This window comes from Onychostruthus taczanowskii, unplaced genomic scaffold (genome assembly GCF_017590055.1).
Source record: "Onychostruthus taczanowskii isolate IOZ18803 unplaced genomic scaffold, ASM1759005v1 scaffold8, whole genome shotgun sequence".
Classification (NCBI taxonomy): domain Eukaryota; kingdom Metazoa; phylum Chordata; class Aves; order Passeriformes; family Passeridae; genus Onychostruthus; species Onychostruthus taczanowskii.
The window spans coordinates 14,150,517-14,165,202 of NW_024505892.1; the positions used below are offsets into that span (position 1 = coordinate 14,150,517).

The following is a 14,686-nucleotide window of genomic DNA, read 5'->3' on the forward strand; positions in this document are numbered from 1 at the left end:
AAAGGGTTTTATTCAATGGTGAAATAAAATCGTTTTTCTCTGCCTTTTTTCACTAGGATCTGTGGAGGTCAAATGCTGGTGACATTTGCAGACAGCAAGTCAGCTCTTCGTGTTATGGATATAGATGGTGCTAAAGTAAGACTTTCTCAAACTTATAATAATAACTGCATAACAAATTTCTCAAAAGTGGTTGCTTAGGTACTTGAGTTTCTACCTAAATCAAGTAGCATTATTTGAAAGAGAGATAGTGCTGATGAAGTCCTTAACTTTTACATCTGCTGAGGCTATTAATGCAGTACTTTCATTTCAGGATGGCATGAGGTGACTTTTCATGGATCCCAAGCAGTGCTTAGGATCTGCCTCTGGCACCTGTGCAGAACACTTGCACTTGTTCATGGTTGTGGCTGCTTGAAGCAGTTCTCTTGACATTCTGGCATATACTGCTGCCAAAGCATCCTCATGATTGTGGTTTGGAGATTTTTTGTTTCTCCAGTGTATCAAAAGGCTCCTTCTGCTGAGCTGTAACAACATGATTCTTTGGCTTCCATGGCGAATCCAGCATTAGCAGTAGGCGTTTACCTTGCCGTCCCCTGCTTTTCCTTCCCACACACACACTCTACAAATCATCAACCCCGTGTTGAAAAAAACTGCTTGTGGTGCTGCCCTGTAAACTTAATTCTGAAGTAATGGATTTTAACTCTCATTCTTCTTTTGTATTTGCAGTTTTATCTTCTAATTTGACTCCTGCCATTGATGTAATTTATGGCACAGACTGAAACACGGTTCTATGCACACAGTATGTGAAGGTGCTAGGAATCTGAGTTGGGAACTTTTCAAACTGATTTTCCTGTCAAAACTGCTGGCTTGTCTGCCTTTCATCCCAAATGTCAGAGAGCAACACACATATGCAGCTGAAGTCCTAATAGGTTTGAAAATACACCTTCCATATACATCACTTATGAAATTTTCTGGTCAGTCTCCTTACAGGTAGAAGCAGATACAAAATTCTTGTGTGTTTTAAGGCTGCTGACTCAAAAATGACACTTTTTCAGGCCAATATTGCTATTCCAGTGTCATTTTGACAATATTTGATGTTTCACCTATTTCTCCAGTATTTCCCAAATGCAGCAGCAGTGCTTTTGAGCTGTGAAACTCATTTTCTTTCAAGAATATGTTTACAGTCTGAAAACTTGGTTGTGGGGGTAAGAGTGTTTTCTTTCCATTTGACTTCTGAAGTGAAGAAGTTGTACAACTTGGTCAGAGCATGGTGCTAATAAACATTGGGCCCTGGGTTCAATGCCTGCATGGGCCATTCCTTTAATAGCTGGACTTGATGATCCTTCTGGGCCCCTTCCAACTCAATCTGTGATCTGTGTGATTCTGAACAGGCTGGCAGAACCTGAGTATTCTGTTCAGGCATTCTTGTTTTTTGAAGGTCCTTGGCAAAGAGAAACAATTATTTCTGTGCTTAGGTTAGAGGCAAAACAGTGAAGATCCAGCCCAAGACTAAGGACTGGCTAAAGGGCCTTCAGGAGGAAATTGCTCGAAAACGAGACAGCGTTGTCCCCATGTCCCCCACGGCAAACTCCCACCTTCTGGAAGAAAATTTTGACTTCTCAAGTTTGGACTATGAATCAGAAGGTAAGCTACATGTTTCTAAGCTAAGTAGTGAGAAATTGCTTTGCTGACTTTGGTTGCACAGTGCAGTACAGTATGAGTGTCAGTGGCACCTTAATTTGTAATGAAGCCACACTTCTTAAAAAGATGACTGTAATTAAAGCCTTGACCTGACTCTGTGCCTGGGCATAGAACTGTTACTTAGATCATCCTGTCAATTCAGTGTTATATGTTAGCAAATTCAGTGTGTGGTACAGCTGTCTGTAGAGACACACTGTAATGAAACACGTGGTGTGATTACACAAGAATCTTGCCCAGCCTATATATTAAATTATTAAATTGAGTGATAGTATAGATTAATTAGTTAGGAGTGTAGAGAGACAGAGAATGAATTTTCTCATTAATTCTTTGTTATCTAATGTTTTAATCCAGGTGATATAGAGGATGAAGATGATTATTTAGAGGATGCTCTGTGTCAACACCTAGCAGCAGACACAGTAGAAGATATGTCGGAGTGCCCTGGACATTGTGCATCCACAGCTCTTTCAAACAAATCTGGACAACCCCCCCGCCTGTATAAAGGTAAAGTATCCACCTTCCTTAAGGTAAGACCTGAAGGATTGTTGTTTGTTCTCCTGTTGTCTGTATTTCCCTGTTCATTTATATTTTCATTCCAAGTTCTCCTGTAATACCTATTTATGCTCAACTCTCCTTGAGTTAGTGACTGTAGTTAGTGAGGTCCTCAGGCATAACACCAATACAAATGATGAAACTCATAATGATTCTCCTTCTCTTTAGGCTAGGGCAAGGCAGGAAAGCTGAAAAATGCTGGTTTTCCTTTTCTAGCCAGAGGAAATTAAATCTTTTTATCCATTTGATGTTGTTTGGCACCAGAACATACAACAAAAAAATTGTTGGATACTATTGCATACTATTTTCTTATTGGTGAGGGCCAAAGCAAAATCAAACCAGAAGAATCCTGCTGATTCAGTAATGGGCTCAGCTCTGTCCTTTGAGCAGTAGCAGTGGCAGAAGAGTAAGCTGTAAGCTGGGAGGTTGCTGTGTTCAAATTACTTCAGAGACCTGAAGTTTCTCCTTTGTTCCCATTTGATTTATTCCCGAAGGAGTTGAGGTTCATAAAATATATATACATATAATCATCCTTTAGGTTCTTAATGAATGTGTAACCTTTTTCCTTGGTTACCTGGCTCTCTTACACATTATTGTGAAGTGACTTGGTAAAAAGAAGATAAAGCTGTGGAGAGAAAACTGATAAAAACTGAGGCAAGAACTAGCCAAGCCTGTCAAACAATGGAATGTGATCACGATGTGCTTGAGTGGCCAAGCATTGACAGGCTGGGATATGTGTTAAACACCTGATTGTGACAGCAGTGATTCAGTAGCTGTCATTCTGCTCTCTCTCAGCAGTGCTTTGTCTTCTGACATAAAAGTGAAAACTTTTAATACCCTCAAAGGTTGAGTCAGAAGTAGAGTTCAAAAAGATTAAATGAAATTCGTACACTTACACAGACAGATTTTCCAAACAGAGTGATTTATGGCTTTCTTGCCCACCTTGAGTCATAGGCTGGGTTCAGTGTGGCCAGACCCAAAAGCCTATCCCTGAGTAAAGGAGTAATCACCCATTATTAAATACTGTGAAGTCAATCACTTTGTATTATAGGGTGCCTTGCCCTCAAACCACCTCTGGCCTATTGTGTGATGATTCATTAAGCCACAGAGAATTGCAGTGAATCTTGTCACTCACACTAACTCTTCACCACAAAAAATATCACAAAGTAAATAGAGGTAATGGAGTATAGTTTGAATGAGGTCAGGGTGGGGTCATGATCTCACATAACTCAAAATATGATATATGCAATTAAACCTAAAGTGTCTGCAATTTCACATTCTTCCATAAGCTCCCAATTCTGGCTGAATAACTTCTAATTGAAGGTATGATGACTGTGTAGCTGGTGGTAGACACAGATGGAAAACAGTGACAGGCACAATAGTGTGTGTGTGTTTCTGAGGTCGGGGAAAGGCACAGCTTCATGAAACTGATGTCCCTGCCAGCAGCCTTCCAGGGATGGAATTGAGTGGTAATGGCTGGCTTTTGTTGTGTTCAGTTTTACTGCCAGAACTTCAAACCGTGCCTCCAGGTGCCTGCATGACTGCTTGGATCCTACTGATGAGCCATATCTGCAGCTTAGAAGTACTGAAAATGCAGAGAGCACAGGGAGGGCGGGCTGGGCAAACCACAGGCTCTGTCCCTGTGGTTGCCATCTGCTGCTGAGTGGGAGCAGGAAGCTGTGAGGCAGCTCATGATCCCCTACAGAGCACAGCTTTCCGAAAAACAAGAATTTGTTTACAAATGCCTGAAGTGCAAGAGACTGCTGCTGCATAATTCCTTCCCCATCTCTCCAAAACTAAACCCAGTGAATCTCGGTGCTCTAAAGAACAAGAGCTGCATAGCTGGGCAGCCATGGCAGGTTGAGGGGACTGAAATGTAAGTCCTCACTATAGCACATGGGGGAGAACAAAACAATCCATACTTCTCCCATCTCCAGCTGTCAGAAAGGCTTAGGTGGAATGAAGGACTGAGTAATTAGTTAGTGATGTAAGGTGCAGCCAAGAGCTAGCAGATTGAGGCAGCTGTACCTTTTAGGAGATGTTGCTGGAAAGAAGAGATGTCATGATTGAGCCATTCAGACAGATTTTTCTCTGGTATAAAAACAGGTCTCCTGTGGAAGAAAAGGTGTCTAATCCTCAAATGGAATTCTTGTGTTTGGGATGGAAAGCGAGGAATTCACCATGACTAGCCATGGCAGTTTGAATGGGAGCAGGCTGCCACTAAGTCTGGCTATGAAAATCTCGGAATCTAACAAGGTGCCCAGTAACCCTGGAATGAGATGTAGGCATTCTTTGTGTTGGTGCAAACAGCTAATAAATAGTGGAAAAGGAGAGAGAGAGAAAGAAGCATTTGACAAAAGGGTAGATGTTTCCTGCAATGGGAGCAGGCAGATATTGGGGGAGAGCAAAAAATGTGAACGAAGCTATCGTGTTGCTGAGAGACCTGGCTGAGGCTTGCCACTCACAGTCACCTCTCTCCTGATCTCTCAGATCTGGTGTGCCTCACCCAGTGTGTATCTAATTCAGACACTTCCTAAAATGTCCCTAGATGATGCTGACCTTGCTGATTTGAAGCGGGAGCTGGAGGCAAGTGGGGAACGCAGCCGCCGCATTCCAAGCAGGTCTCTGTCCATTCCTACCCAGCCTCGGCCACTGCAGCCACCACAGAGGCCTCCCCCTCCCGGTGAGTTGAGCTTTCTTTAAGGTGGTGTTGGCTCCAGCTGAACAGCTTTTGCCTGCCATTTCTGGGTGACAAAGAAGGTCATAGCTGTTCTGAAATGTCAGGTTGTCGAGGGACTTGTACTTGCTTCCCAGTCTGTTTCAGCCTGAGTATTACTGCCATTAATAATGGGAGAAGTTTGTCTTGAGGACAACCCATACTCCACAAAATAAATGTCTTTAGTAAGGATGGAATAGCCAATATGTTTCACACTAGCTCACCACTCAGGTTAGCGAGCTGAGCAGCCACTTTGTGGCAATAAAGATATTGGTATTTATGCCTGCTGACTTCTGAAGTCACTGAGTGTTTTCTTTCAGTTTTTTTGATTCTGAATTAATTGTAATCAGAATTTTTAAAACCTTTGAAAAAGTACTTATTCAGGACAGTTTTTCTCCTTTCCTTCTTCACAAGCAATTGTCTTTATAAAAGAAATGCAAAGTGGATTATGATTTTCAGTGAGGTACAAAGGGAAGTGATGCTTTTACCTAAGCTCTGCTCCCCTGAGATGCCATCCAGAGCTGTGCTGCTCCTGTTTTTAGGGCTACTTCTGAATGAAAGCTGATTGCTAGATGAGCATTAATCATCTTTGCCTCCTGTATTAGACAAGCTATACATTATGTTTTTCTTGCAGCCCAAAAGTCTCTCTTTTGTGTACATTTTCCAGACTCAAATTGGAAGTTCTCTGATGCTCACCTGATAGAAGATGAGTTTTTCAGGATTATTCCCATTCATTTTTGAGTCTGTTGCGCAGAAGTGCCAACATTGCTATCTATATTTCTGTGCCTAGAATGCAATGTTAATGCTCAGCTGAGGTTATCTAATTAATTAAATGAAAGAAAGACTAACTACAAAACTGCTTCCTGAAACAGTTCAAGATTTTGCGAGGGCGATGGAATGCACATTGGTTTTGCTCCATTGCAGATATGATTTTGTACCACCTCTTGAATGTACAAAGCCATTTTTTATTCCTCTTCCAGCTGGAACATCAGGCAAAAAGTCTCCCTCAGATGGTTCCCTCTCTCCAGGAAGCCAATCCAGCTGCTCCATCCTGGCAACAGCAAAGCTGCTTCCCGGAGCCCCTCAGCAGCCAGTGAGTCCTACTGCTCAGCATGGCCCCTTGGCATTGTCCTGTTCCCTCCCATCCACACTGAGAATCACATACAGGATGCACCTGTCATACAAGGAAGGAAATCCATCACATGTCTGAGCTGAAAATGCCAAGATAACTTCTTGTACTGTAATACTGCACTGTAGGCCCTGTTAGGCAGCAGAAAAATGTTAATAAATTAACAGGAGTTAGGAATGCCAAAGAGGGAGAAGAGAATGAGTGGTGTAAGACCAGGGCGCTGTTGTTGCTTTCTGACAGATGCTAACTTGAATTTTTAACACTATCATCATATGGTTTAATTATTTTCTCACCTCTGTTTTGGTGGGCCATGCTAGTGCCCAGAATGCAGGAAAAGTCTTGGCCACTGCCAGCAAGGCTGTTGGTCCCCTGAGGAGACCAAGAGCAGAATGTGGAAATGCCTCCTCAGTCCTGTCTTGCTGGATGAGGACCCTAATGCACTGGACAAGGGATGGCTAAGGCACTAGCTGTGGCACTCAGGCACTGGCCTTCTGTCAGCTGCCAGCAAAGGTGTACAATTTGCTGAAAGATTCCCATTTCTTTAGTATTCATAGGTCACTGAATAGCCACTTGCAAGAACAGAATTTTCCAGGTGTATGAGGTTAGCTGTGAGATTAGAGGTGTACAAGAAAAAACATTTCTCTCAAGATGGCTCGTTCTCCTGTTTTTTCAAAGCCCAAAGTCCGGACTGGAATAAGCAAACCTTACAACGTCAAGCAGATCAAAACCACCACAGCTGAGGAAGCAGAAGAAGCTATTAGATGTCTTATGGAGGCCAAAGGAGGTAAGCACAGCATCTTTAAATAAAGAAAACTCTAGGTGTATTCATCTCATCATAGCCCAAATGCACATATTGCTATTCAGAATTTTACCTGAATGCATTCTTGCAAAATTGTATGTGTCAGTTCTGATAATATTAACCTTTTTTTCGAAATTATTAAAATTTTACATTTTGTTGTAGAACCTGCTACTAGTAGAACCTTGGGTTATTTATGCCCAGATTTAGTCAGAAAAAATAAAATATAAAGATGGGATTTTACTAAACTGATGGTGCCTGTGTTAGCTCAGAGTTGCATAAAGGATATTTGCTGCTCTATTTACTGAATGCTCACTATTCCAAGCAGAACTACAGAGCAAATGCAGCTCTAGGAGGAATAACCTGGATTCTGTTCACATTTGGACAGCAAGTACAACTGTAACCTAGATAAAAGCTTGCACTACTTCAGCTTGAATAGCTAAGCTAAAAGGCTACTCTGTGTTTAGGCTCTCTGTGTAGCCCCTGGAGAAGAGAGCTTCTTGCTAGGGCAAGTCAGGGCACAAAACTAACTTAGGTACTGTGAATGTATCCCCCAGGGTTGCATGCAGTCTTTCTACTGATGCTCTGTGAATGAAAATGGCTACCTGAGCTTGCAAGGCTCTCAGTTTGGGAGAAAACCATCCCTTTTCATTTATACCTAGAATGAATGCAGTCTGGAATAATCCCATTTATTCAGAAATATATGGGAATATATGGAAATGTAAAGGCATCTTGATGTTTGTTCCTCAGTGCTGTTCACTTCATTTTGAAATCAGATTTATTCTCCACTGATTTTGAAATTTACATTCACTTGTTGTGGGTAAGAAAACTAGTCTGGTCAGCATCACTTCCAGTCCCTTGTACTGTACCACCAGTTGGCATTTACAGTTCTTTTTAAAACACTCTACAAGATGCACTTGGTATCATAAACTTGGTTTTCCAGATAATGGCAAAAGGATGCTCAGAGCTTGAGCCCAGTACTCCTGAACCCCCAGCCAGTGTTTTTTCCACTTGACCAAATGGTGGCACAGCACTGCTGGTTTGGCATGAAATTATTTCAGGCAGGGAAGTTTTCCCCTAATAGCCTCTTACAGATGTTACAGGATTGCAAAGGTCTGTGCTTAGCTCCAAAACCTACCTTCCTGACCTGAGCTGGCCCTGTAGGCATGAACATTTTGAGAAGCATGGTTGTGAAAGAAATTATCTTGAGTCTATGTTCTGATCAGGCCGAGATGCCGTATTTGCTTTTGCTTTTCAGGAGTACAGGAAGATGCAGTAAAGCCTGTTCCAACCAGAAACCAAACTTCCTCCAAACCTGAGGCTCTTCCCAGCATCACAAAGTCAGCTTCATTCCAAGGGTCGCAGGCGGGAGCGGTGCCTGTGCCTCATCGTCCACCACCCAAAGTTCCAATCCCAAAGAAGCCAGTGCCCCTGCAAAGGACCGGAGCCAAGGGGGAAAGTGTAAGAGAATTGTAGCAAAATGCATCCAGCCTCCATTACAGTATGAATGATGGAGGGGTGGGCTGGTTGTTTTTTGCAGGAGGTGCTGTCATATTAGCAGGTGCTGGAATAATTTTGTGTATTACAGTCACCAAGGCATAAAAATGAAAGAAAGATTGGAAAGAGAGCCATATGCAGCTTTTCTATTTGTTAGTCCATTCTCTTGTTTTTCTTCTGGAACAAAACCTTGTCAGGATTTAAGACTTGTTTGTTCTTTATCACAGTCTCTAATTTTGACCATGAGTGGTCTGCTCTGTAAAGATTTGAGTCAGCTTCTTCATCAGTTTTGTGTCCTGTGTCCTTTCTTGCTTTTCTTACACACCTTGTAATGGGATTCAGCCTTTCAGTTTGAATTCTGGAGTCTACTCAAGAGTTCATGTTCTCAAAAATACAAAGCTGTAGGTGTTCAGGTTTTAATATATGTCAGGTCTCTATGATGGAGACAGTAGTTCATCTCTAGAGCTGCTAAAATTATTATCTTAATTTGTAAAGCAGTTTGAGTACAAGAGGAAGACAAATGCAGCCTTTTATATTCTTCCTTTGACAGAATCTCTGCTAAAGAAGCTCTCTTCTAAATTGTTAGGGCTCCTACCTTACCTTCCTTTGGTAAAGGCATTCACCCCTTGTCTGTAATGGACGTTGTGCTCTCTTTACTTAGCAGATTCACCAAAAAACCCAACCCAGACAGCACAGTCTATGCTGAGGATGGTCAGTTTGTTTTGTTGAAGTTGTCACCATTCCCAAGTCACTCTTGAAAGGTGCTGAGAGGGATTGCTATTTTGGTGTTAGTTATGTGAGAGCTTCTGCAGGAATAGATCTATTTCAGGTTGACTCTGCCCTGGAATTCCACTCCTTCCTCCATCTGAGGGAAGTCAGATGGGAGGTGTGTACTTGAAAAGCTCTACTCAATCCCCCTCTACCACAGTCAAACGTAGGCAACTTAACAGCACATAGGAAGAAGTGGCAAGGGATATGTCCAGCATGAGATACTGACTAAATATTTTGCCTGCATGAAAAATCCTGTACATTATCTTTTAATACTGTGCAAGAGCAATAAAGAATTGAAATGCTTTCATTCAGTCACACAGAGTGTGAGAAATCTGAAGCAGTCCTTGCTCTCCTAGACTGAGCTGGGCTTGTTATTTATATACTTTTAAATGGTGGATGTATGCTAGACTGGACTTTGAGAGCTGTCGGGGTCCGCTGTTATGTGTCTCTGCCCCGACACGGGGAAAGGTGGTTCTGGGCGGCCGCGATTGCGAAGGATGAGCCTGGACTCTTAGATTTTCGGTCTTCAGTTCTGTTTATTATCTCTTATCTACAAAGTTTTCTCTTTGCCCAGCCGAGGTCCGCTCAGCAGGACAGTCGAGTGCACTCTCTCCCGCCCACAGGGCGGTTGTGTCTTTTATAGTAAAAATTACGTGTGACATATTTACCTTTATTTCCCAATACTATTCATCCTTATAGACAAGTGCACTTTCACTACGAACCAATCTCCAAGTGCCAACATCACCACACAAAATGGAAGACATGAAGAAGAAGGAAGAACACAGGACCACGCCCTGAATCCTCCATCTTGCTTTCATGACCCCCCTGTACCTATTTTTCTAAAATTTATATTTCCCTCCATAAAGGTATCATTCACACTTAAGAAGTTCTCATTTCCTCCGTCACAGGTTCTTCTCCTTTTGATGGATCGAAATTCAACCACCAAACCCTTTTGGCATCATTCTAGGGTTTCTGAGCCCCCCAGGGGCTCCCCTGGTGTCTCTGCACATCCACAGTGATGTGCTGAGATCCCACAGAGAGCTTATTTTTATCTTCAGTTGCCAGCATCAGTGAGACAGGACACAGCCCTAAATGCATTTATTGGGTTAGCTTAAGCTAATTCTCCTTCAATCTTATCTATCCAAATAAGCCAAACCTAAAGGCATGGGCCTCCCTATGCAATCTTGCTTAAGTACTATTAGTTAGCAGAGAGATGTAACAAATAAATAACTCCTCAGAACTGTGTTAATTTGGCCCAGAGCAAAAATCCTAACCTGAAAGGGAGATGGTCAGAAAGAGCTGTGACTAAGCAGCCTGTAGGGTCCTGGTCCTTCACTAGCTCTCTGAAGGTGAGTGCCAGGCGCAATGCATGGGCCCAGAGCCCAGCAGGTACAGTGCAGAACTGTGCTGTCAAGCCTCCTCTTTGCAGTGCTTTTTTGTCTTCCAGGACTGTCAGCCTTTCTTAGCAACGCTGTCAATTAAACTTGCACCAGTAGTGACTCAGAGTTTAAGGTCCCTTTTTGTTCTCACATTTCTTCCTCTATTTCCTCCTCAGGCCATGTCTCCAGAAGACCAATTCGACCAACAGACAGCACAGTCTCCTTTTGGCTTGCTAGAGCCCCATCTAGAAGTTGGAGCTATTCTTAGACCAACCAAGATCACTCCAGTCCCTAAACCCAGAACACAAGCTGGGAAGCCTCAAGAGAGCAGGGGGAGCAGTGAAAGGCAGCCCCTGTCAGCAGGCACAGCTGAGGCCATGGTACTGCCTCCCCAGAACACTCCCTTTGCCCCAAAGGTGCCTCCACGAAGAAAAAAGTCGGCTCCTGCAGCTTTTCATCTCCAAGTTCTCCAGAGCAGTGACAACCCCCTTTTCAGTGCGTCACTGTTCAACTCCAACAACAACAACCCTGGGTCCTGCCCTCAGACTCATGTCCCTGTTCCCGCAGCCTCTGCCAGCCCAGAAAACAGCACAACTCAGCCCTTGGCACCAAGTGCTGCAGAACTGATGGTGAAGCTCCAGGGCCCTTCTGCACCAGCAGGCCAGCATCCACAACGACTGCACACCAGCTCCCTTCCAGAGAACACCAATCTGCTGGACCTGGACATTCATTCTTCCTTCCCTCTTTCCACACAGGCACCGCCAGCTACTTCTCCAGCACACACTTCAGAAAATTTAAATCACCCCAATCTGAAAGATTTCAGTCACTGGGTTACATTTAGTGATGATGAAGACAGCAGTGCAGTGGCAGAAGGGTTCAACAAACTGCTTGTCTCAGAACAAAACAAAAATACCTTTATGAAAACAAATAGTGATTTAGAATTGTAAAATTTTACCTCCTTATTCTTCCAAAAGAAATCATAATTATGATGCAAAATTTAAAAAAAAATCTTTTTTATATTTAATGAACTGGATCATCTGTCCATGCTACATTTCATTTTCACGTTTAATGATACGGCCCCTGGAGGGAAGTATATAAAATACATACAACCTAACATTACCTACAGCTCATTTGAAAACTTCCTTATTCTAAGTTATTTCTTTTTATTAATCCATCTTAAGATGCTTTATTTCATTTCAGGTACAAATCATATGTAAGAACATGTAATGATGTATGGAAAAAAAGACATTAAAAAAAATTTCCTTTGGCATGTGTATTTTAATCAATTTCGGTTGTTTGAAATAAAGCATCCTTACTTTGAAGAGTTAGTCTACCAGTTATTCTGGAACAAACATCCCAAGAGGAATGTACACCAGTATAACAGCAGTAACACTGGTACTGCTCTGCTGCAAGTTTCCAAAACTCACCCTGGTTTTTGTTCCCAAGCCCATGTCCAACAGCATACTTTGAAAAGGGACTGTAGTTTCCCACATGCTGTTTCACTGCAAAGAAACGCTATAGGCTGCTTGTGCATTGTCCGTGCAGATCCTGAGGAAACACGGGGAATGGCTGAGACCAGCTGATGCCACAGGTATCGGCTCAGGCATGTCTTACGCTAAAGGCAGTTCAGCAATTCATAGTTCTGCCCCTGTTCCCACTCTGTCTTCATAAGCAAATGCCATGTCAGTCTTCTATTTCCACAGCACAGACAAGGAGCGAGCTGGTCCTTTTTGCCTTGCCTGTGGGGTGGAACTGTGCACGATAGATGCCATTTGTGCAAAGCAAGCAGTTAATAACCAGATTGCAGCTTGTCATGGTAACTTGTTAAGAGAAGCATCAAGATCTTTCATTAGTAAAGGAAACAGAACATTTTTAAGCAGGTGGTGAAGCTGAAAAAACAACTAATTTTCAAAAAAATTTTTAAGATGTATTTAAAAAGTTAAGAAGGTTTTTTTCCCTTTTCCACAGGAAAATTAATTAGCTTGTTCTGAGCTTCCCAAACACTGGGATTGCAGCCATTTTCTTCCTTACAATGCCTACCTGTTTCTCTGCCACTGCCAAATTTTGAACACAAGAGATCCTCTAAGAGAGGATGCTGCCTTCGAGCACCTGTCATCCTCCTCTACTCTCTTGTTTGCCAGACACTTCAAAAATATCCCCAGAACCTTCAAAGGCCAAGCCCATAAAGCCCAGTGCTAAGCTTCTCGTGTGAGTGTCAGTTTAACGTGGTGGCAGGCTGGTGAATAATATAAGATACTCATTTCCCTACAAGATGACACAAAGCCTTTGCCTCTTAGTCCTCCTCTTAAAAAATACAGTGAATATTTATGGGCACATCTCAGTATAAAACATTAGCAGTAAAAAAGAAAGAGTACGGTATATGATCACATCCAACATTTTCTGCAAAGATAATTAACAGCTCTAGGACAGCTAATTTACATGTTAATGAAAGTGTTAGCAGGAAAGCCAATTAAACTGGATTTATACAAGTCAAATAAAATCTGCTTTATTACTCTCCTTGAATAAGAGACGGATGTGGCCTTTAGCATTCTATCTTATGTCTGTGTCTGTGGCAAGCTGCCCACTGAAGGATGAATCCCGGCAGCTCGCTGGTTTATGCTATCGGTGACAGGAGATATTGCTCAGTTGCAGCAAATCAAGGGAAGGGGACAGACAGTCCAGCTGAAAAGGTTACAGCACAGAATGAGGAATCTCCTGTCTCAATAAATTACCTTCCACACTGGTGCCCAACATCCCAGCCAAGTGTTTCCTCAGAGGCAGGAGCTTGTGACCTGCTTGTGATCTGGCTCTAGTTTCAATGGTCGGAGGAAGCAAAGCAGAGCCAGACTTGCTCCATGTTTGGGAAATCACTATGGAAAATTCAGCCTGCAGGAGGCAGTGATTCTTTCCTTTGGGATTAAGCCAGGCCCCACCTGCAAAAAGAGGCCAAGTAACCTGAACCCTTAATACCTGATGTCCACAACCAGGGAACCCACAAGCACAGCTCTGTTCTCAGCTCTGCTACCCATCCTCACTGGGACATAATCGATGGAAATCAGTGTCCTCAGGGACAGCTGTCACTCTACAGGGGCATATAATGGGTTGTAGGGAGTGGTTATCTCGTGACATTCTGCCAGTCATGAACCCAGCACTTGGCAAAAATTGTTGATGGCAGCTGTGAAGCCAGGTATGAATGATTTACCAGGCACAAGTCTACAAGTGTCTGCTTCTTTAATATGAGAGGCTTTGGCAAGACACCACATGAGTTTGCCCAAGGTCTGCAGCTTCAAGTTGCAGCAGGCACCCTGGTGGCCCTGCTGCATTCATGTTTGGGGTGGGCAAGTGGCTCTCCTTGGTACAGTCTCTGTACTGCTCTTGTGAATTTTCCTTTGCAGTTCCCTCAATTTCCTGAATTAGCTTTTTTTAGGGGGGTTACCATTGAGACAAACAAAGAGAACCAAAACATGGGTTAAGATTTTCACTCTGACAAAATAATTTTTGCCTTTCCCTTTTCATCCAGAATTGGCATTTTCACCAGATGGAAAATTTCTCATTTCCAGCCAGCTACTCGGGCTGGCACCAGGAAGCACAAATCACAGCAAAAGCCAGTTCACAGCACTGTAATCACAGCAATTGAATACTTGGTGGCTGTTGCTGCTAGAAACACCAACACAGTTACACCAGACTGCTGGACAAGGGCAAGAGGACTGACCAACCCCTTCTAGCCCTCCATTCCCACCTCACTATTTCCTCTTGGATGCCACAATGCAGATGAAACATCATCTCCTCAGACAACTCACACACAACCTGCCTGCCACACCTGCAGCTGAGCCACTGGATGGGATGAAAAGAGTACTTTGAGACCTGAGAATTTACAGAAAGACAGTACTCTCAATTAATGTGACACCAGGAAGCATAAAAGCATCCAATTCCTGATGGGAAGCAGACATGAGTGCTAGGCCTCAGAGCTGCTGGCCCTCAAACTGATGTCTGTACCCTGCTGCAAAATCCAAAAGCACAACTGACAAACTGCTCAGTTTGGCAAAACATTCCTGACCAGCCACCCCCCAGCACTGTGCCTCTTGCCAAAGAGAAGGGTAATGCTACATTCTCCCAGCACAAGACAATCACTAAAAAATATGCAGATCTTT

General features: G+C 43.0%; 1 protein-coding gene across 3 annotated transcripts in view; it reads left to right on the forward strand.

Moving 5' to 3' along the window:
- Positions 1 to 12,844, forward strand: part of SYNJ2 (synaptojanin 2) — a 67,120-nt gene extending 54,276 nt beyond the window's left edge. Inside the window, exons 20-27 of one of the 3 annotated variants that reach the window (XM_041423752.1) lie at positions 57 to 135; positions 1,473 to 1,641; positions 2,050 to 2,199; positions 4,796 to 4,930; positions 5,944 to 6,056; positions 6,768 to 6,876; positions 8,147 to 8,349; positions 10,712 to 12,844. In XM_041423752.1, the coding sequence (XP_041279686.1) occupies positions 57 to 135; positions 1,473 to 1,641; positions 2,050 to 2,199; positions 4,796 to 4,930; positions 5,944 to 6,056; positions 6,768 to 6,876; positions 8,147 to 8,349; positions 10,712 to 11,482 (1,729 nt within the window). In that variant the 3' untranslated portion in view covers positions 11,483 to 12,844. The remainder of the gene's footprint in view (positions 1 to 56; positions 136 to 1,472; positions 1,642 to 2,049; positions 2,200 to 4,795; positions 4,931 to 5,943; positions 6,057 to 6,767; positions 6,877 to 8,146; positions 8,350 to 10,711) is intronic. The other 2 variants (XM_041423753.1, XM_041423755.1) reach the window with 2 other exon arrangements.
- The last annotated feature ends 1,842 nt before the right edge of the window (positions 12,845 to 14,686 follow it).